General features: G+C 40.5%; 1 protein-coding gene across 1 annotated transcript; it reads right to left on the bottom strand.

Moving 5' to 3' along the window:
- Positions 1 to 1,657: 1,657 nt before the first annotated feature.
- On the bottom strand, positions 1,658 to 3,497 carry LOC116247098 (cytochrome P450 94B3-like). The gene has a single exon (XM_031619058.1). It carries the CDS (start codon positions 3,300 to 3,302, stop codon positions 1,782 to 1,784), a length of 1,521 nt encoding a protein of 506 aa, XP_031474918.1. The 5' UTR covers positions 3,303 to 3,497; the 3' UTR covers positions 1,658 to 1,781.
- Between the last annotated feature and the right edge of the window lie 1,661 nt (positions 3,498 to 5,158).

Raw genomic sequence — 5,158 nt, 5'->3', positions numbered from 1 at the left:
CAAATGGTGAGAGGATTTCACCTCACCATATATGATTCTCCGATTTTTCAATCTGAATTTTGATGAAAAAAGTCTTTCAGCTTCTCACAACACACGGTTCAATGTAAATATGTTTAATCACACTTATCCAATACAATGCATCACATCAATTCAATTGTGAGTGGAAAGAAGTTGAACATGAATAATCTAAAGTAAAAGCCTAACCTTCTAATTTTGGTCCTCAGTGGATACTAAAATGGACCAGTAGAAAAGTACAACTCAGAAAATTCAGAGAGAGAGAGAGAGAGGAATTTCCCCAACAGGGAGAAAGTGAAGGACATTAATTGTCAGATTTAAAACGGTGGAAATAGAAGTTAAATGTCTTTGTCAAGTGATGGGGAAGATGCCGATCGGACAAATGATAAGCAGCCAAATTAAATAATATTTAACTTTAAATGTATTTTAAAATCTTAATAATAGGTAGTTAAAATAATCAAGGCATATGAAGCTTGAAGGTTGCCCAACTATATTACTATATCAGAAACTGCTGCTTACTTTGGAAAAGAAAAAGCTTCCCAACCCTATGGTGTAAATGAAATAAATTAGAACTTGAACTTGCGTTGAGAAAGCTTTTTGTAAAAAGACTGATATATACAAGTTCACCATTATGTGATCACAATTCAGTTTCATTATATGTACGCATCCTTATAATAATCTTAATTTCAAACGGTCAACTTTAATCGGTGAATATTCGTCGAGTGGACCTAAAATCTGACTCTGAAATCTACAGTCGTTACGGAAACACATCTAAAATATATATATATATATAAAGTTGGATGAGTTTGATTCTTCAATAATTTCGTACAAATTTGTCAGTATGCATGAGAGTTGACGGTGTGACGATTAGCCGATCAGCTTATTAATTTTCACCTTTTGATTTGGAAATTTTTTAAAAATATTGTAAATTAGTTTCAAAACTACAAATATAGGCCTATATTTATCGGCCAACATCACATGGGCAGAAGGCTAATATTAGCCAATGCGCGCTGATACTCGATATTAATCTTAATTAATCTGCTTATTTGGAAATGAAAAAACAAATAACTCGTCAAACTAATTTAAAAATATTTTCAATGGTCAAAACTTTTGCTCGCTGTATAAACAGCCAAGGGTTGACGAGTTTTAAACTTTTAGTTTGAATATTCTCACCGGTATAGGCTATTTGCTTTGTAAAGACAAGTTTTACTAACGATGCTGTCCTTTACTGACATTTAAACGGAAATGTCAATAACGATGAACCTTTTACTTGCATTTGTTTTTCCATGCGTCAGTAAATACCTATTTTTTGTAGTCTACTTGAACCAAAAATTAAAATGAAAAGAACTAAGGGCCCTGGTGCTGTCATTTGGATCTTAAAACCTACATGTTGATACTCATGATCGGATTGTATAGATATCCTTTCAACATGTCTTCAGTAGTGTCTCGGAAAATTCCAGTTTTCTAACTATATTTCGCAAGGTCTGTTATTTCCGGATTAGCCAATAGTTTAGGCATTAATCACAACAGTTTTGACTAAGTGCTTCTTTGATGAATAATATTTAACTGTTTGGTTTTATAATATGAGAAGCTTTTCCAAACCAACTTCTTCAAGCATGCATGGATTTATGTGACAGGAAAACGCAATGCATCATTATCTTTTCTTCAATTTATAAGTAACGCTCTAATCATTCAACAATGTGACAGATGCACATATTTTTAATAATAAATTTATAATTAAGAAAGAAAAAAAGAGGGGCATGAGGTTAGCTAATCAAAGCAGCCGCCTGCCTCTCCTCAAATAACACGGGGAATCCGCCCGCCATGCGAGAGGTCAGGAACGGGACGAACCGGGGCTGGTGCGACTCGACCGGTTTGAGCACGAACCGGCTCAACACGAACGCAGCAACGTACCTCATCTCCATGAAAGCCATGTCTTTCCCAAGGCACTGTCTCGGCCCAGCTTGGAAGATCGGAAACTTGTACGCGGAAACCAGTTCTTCCTCTACTTTCCCATCTGGGGGGGTGGTCGTCAGCCACCTCTGAGGCCTGAACTCCAAGCAATCCTTTCCCCACAAATCCTCCATTCTTCCCATTCCATATGGGAAAAAGGTTACCCTGCTTCCCTTTCTCACAAACGTTCCATCAGGAAGGATGTCATCATTTTCCGCGTGTTTCGAATCCCAGGCCACCGGTGGGTACAGTCTCATGCTCTCGCATAGACAAGCTTTCAGGAATTTCATTTCCTTCAGGGCTTCGAAATCGAGTCCAGCATTCGCCTTAGCTCGGACTTCCTTTACCACATCGTCCTGCACCTCGGGATGACGTGCGACGAGCCAGAAGAACCAAGTGAGTGCCGCAGAGGTGGTGTCCTTGCCCGCCATTAAAAAGCTTATGACCATGTCCCTAACCAATGCTTCGTCTTCTTCCTTGTCGCCGCCCGTCATCGACACGAACCGCGACAGAAGGTCGTCGCCGCCTCCAGCTTCCTTCTTCTTCCGGATTATCTCCATGACAGAGCTGTGAACCACGTGAATAGCTTCCCTCAACCGTTTCTCCGATCCGATTTGCAGTGCCCGCTTCACCTTCCACGTCAATGGCAGCGGGGAAGCGGCCCTCATGGCGCTTATGCCGGCAGCCACGTCGAATTCACGAGCCAAGAGGCACGTCGGCATGGACGGAAGAAGGCACTCCGGGTCCATGCCGAACGAGACCTTGCAGACTGTGTCGAAGGTGAACCGGTTCAGTATCTCCTGCAGGTCGATGCTTCTCTTCTCAGCGCACGCTGACCGGAGAAGGGGCAGCAGCCTTTGGCTGGCCTCGTCTTTCACGGTTCTGAGCGCGTAGTCTCGGAGGGACCGAGTCGTGAACTCGAGACTCGCCGCCTTCCGCTGCCGGTACCAGAGGTTGCCGTCGGAGTTGAAGATCCCTCGGCCGAGGAGGTCGCCGAGGATGTCGGTGAAGGGCTTCCCCTTGGGGTAGTTATCGAACCGGGTCTTCAGAACGTACTCGACGTTGGCCGGGTTGGCTGTGACTATGACTGGTACGGAGCCGAGTCGGTCTATGACAATGGTGCGAGTCGGAGAGCGAGAGAGCAGGTCGGTGTACCAATCGAGCAGGCGGTAGCGGTTGCTGTAGAAGGAGATGAGACATCCCAGGACGGGGTAAGAGGGAGGTTGGTAGGTTGCTTTCCCCTTCTTCTTGGCACCAATCAAGAGAGAACACAAGAGAAGGGTTAACGCAAGAACTATCAACAGGGTAGCTGCCATTCCACTGGCACCATCCATGGCGATCTTCAACAAATGAGAAAGTGTGATTCTGAGCAAAGAGAGCACAGAGAGAATCTCTCTCTCTCCCTCTCTGTGAGGACTTGGAGGGAGCTAACAGAATTGCCTTTTCTCTGTGTGATAAACTTGTTGTGTACTGTTCTCTATCTCCTTCTCTCGCAACTGAACTAAAAGTGGGGAGCGACGATGGAGGAGGTGAACTCTCAAAGAGATTTATACAATTCGAAGAAGGTATCCCCATTTATGAAGAGACAGAGAAAGAGAGGGAGAAAGAGACAGTCTTGGAAGGAACGATACTCTTCAATTTCTTTGTTTATTATATTATATGTTAGCCTTCCTTTTATTTTCTTGCCTACGGGTCTCTTGACGAGTTCTTGTCAACATTTTCTCCTCCCCCCAACTTTCCTCCTCCCCCAACTTTTCTGTTTTCGCTTTTTTCTGCGTTCAAACTTTCATCTTTTCCTGCAAAAACGCAAAACAAAGTATGTTTTCAAAGAGTCTTTTTTTCTCATCCACTCCGGGTCTTTGTTGGAACGTTCTAATTTTTAAAAATTATAAATGTCTGTTTGCATTGATGAATTGTTAATACTTTTTATAAATAATCCAATAGGGTTGTTAGGCCGTCAGTTATTGTTTCAAATTTAGTCTCTGTTTCAAATTTTAGGAACATCAATTATATGTGTTGTAAGAATAAGGCGGAAAAAAGATGAGTACGGAAAGCTAGTCTTGTACCCTAAAAAAAAAATATGGGATTAGATGGAAGCTTCAACGGAGAAAACTCCACTACTTGAAACCTAGAAGTACTTTTTATATGGCCCTATATTACACTGACTTGTATACATAAACAAAAAAATAATAATTCTTTTATAAAAATGCATTTTTTATTAGAATCATCCTAACAATATCTATTCTTTTCCAATGGTTAGAGACTATTAATATATAAGAACCCTATTATTATATAACTGTCACAATTTGAATAGCAGATTGTATAATATGTTAAATCTCTCTCCTCTAAGAAGTACTTATGGTAGACAATCTTGAGAACATCTAATCATAAATTGAAATTAATTACCAAAATCACAAAATACTGTTATTATAAGGAGTTATAGCCAGTTGCGATCATAAACACGAACGTTTTTAAGTTCTTTTATGTTATTATTGATATTAATCCAATGAATACATATTGGTTTGTTGGAGTACCTTTTACTGTATCATGTAACTAGTCCCTGTCCTGATTTTCCAATTCATGATCATTGTTCTTGGGAAGATTGGAATAAATTGCTAAACTTCAACTATAGCAAACAAAATTGCTTTAAAAGCATAAGTTGAAGCCATTAATTCATATCACGGATCCTAATTAGCTCGATCATTTACTACCAATAAGAGATTAAATCAACTGATATATAGGACCTCTCAGAAGAGAGCATACAAAAAAAAAACGAGGAGATTGGGCGAATAGATATTATAAAGGCTTTGAGAAAGTTGAGTTCGTTATATGCGGTGGGTGGTGCACAATTTTTTTATTTTTTTTATGAGTCAGTATACTTAATGACCAAAATGCCCTTGGTTAATAGAAAAAGAAAACTTTATCAAGAAAGGAAACCAAAAAAAAACAAAAGTTAAAAGGTAAACCAAAATATTTTTTTTAAATAATTTTCAGTCATCCATGCTGATAGGTGCACCGTTGTTATCGCTGACACCGACGCAGCTCAGGACGCTGGAGGCAGGGGGAATGGGGGGGCCTTCGGGCCTTGCTTGGGCGGTGGGGGTTAACACCTCTGGCTCACCCAAAATAATTTTCAGAATACTCCAACTCCCACCTTTTCTTTTTTGGGCCGATACGTCAGGCGTGCACC

This window comes from Nymphaea colorata, chromosome 2 (assembly GCF_008831285.2).
Source record: "Nymphaea colorata isolate Beijing-Zhang1983 chromosome 2, ASM883128v2, whole genome shotgun sequence".
NCBI lineage: Eukaryota > Viridiplantae > Streptophyta > Magnoliopsida > Nymphaeales > Nymphaeaceae > Nymphaea > Nymphaea colorata.
Note: the sequence above shows the minus strand (reverse complement) of the source record. Positions and strands in the feature narration are given on the sequence as shown.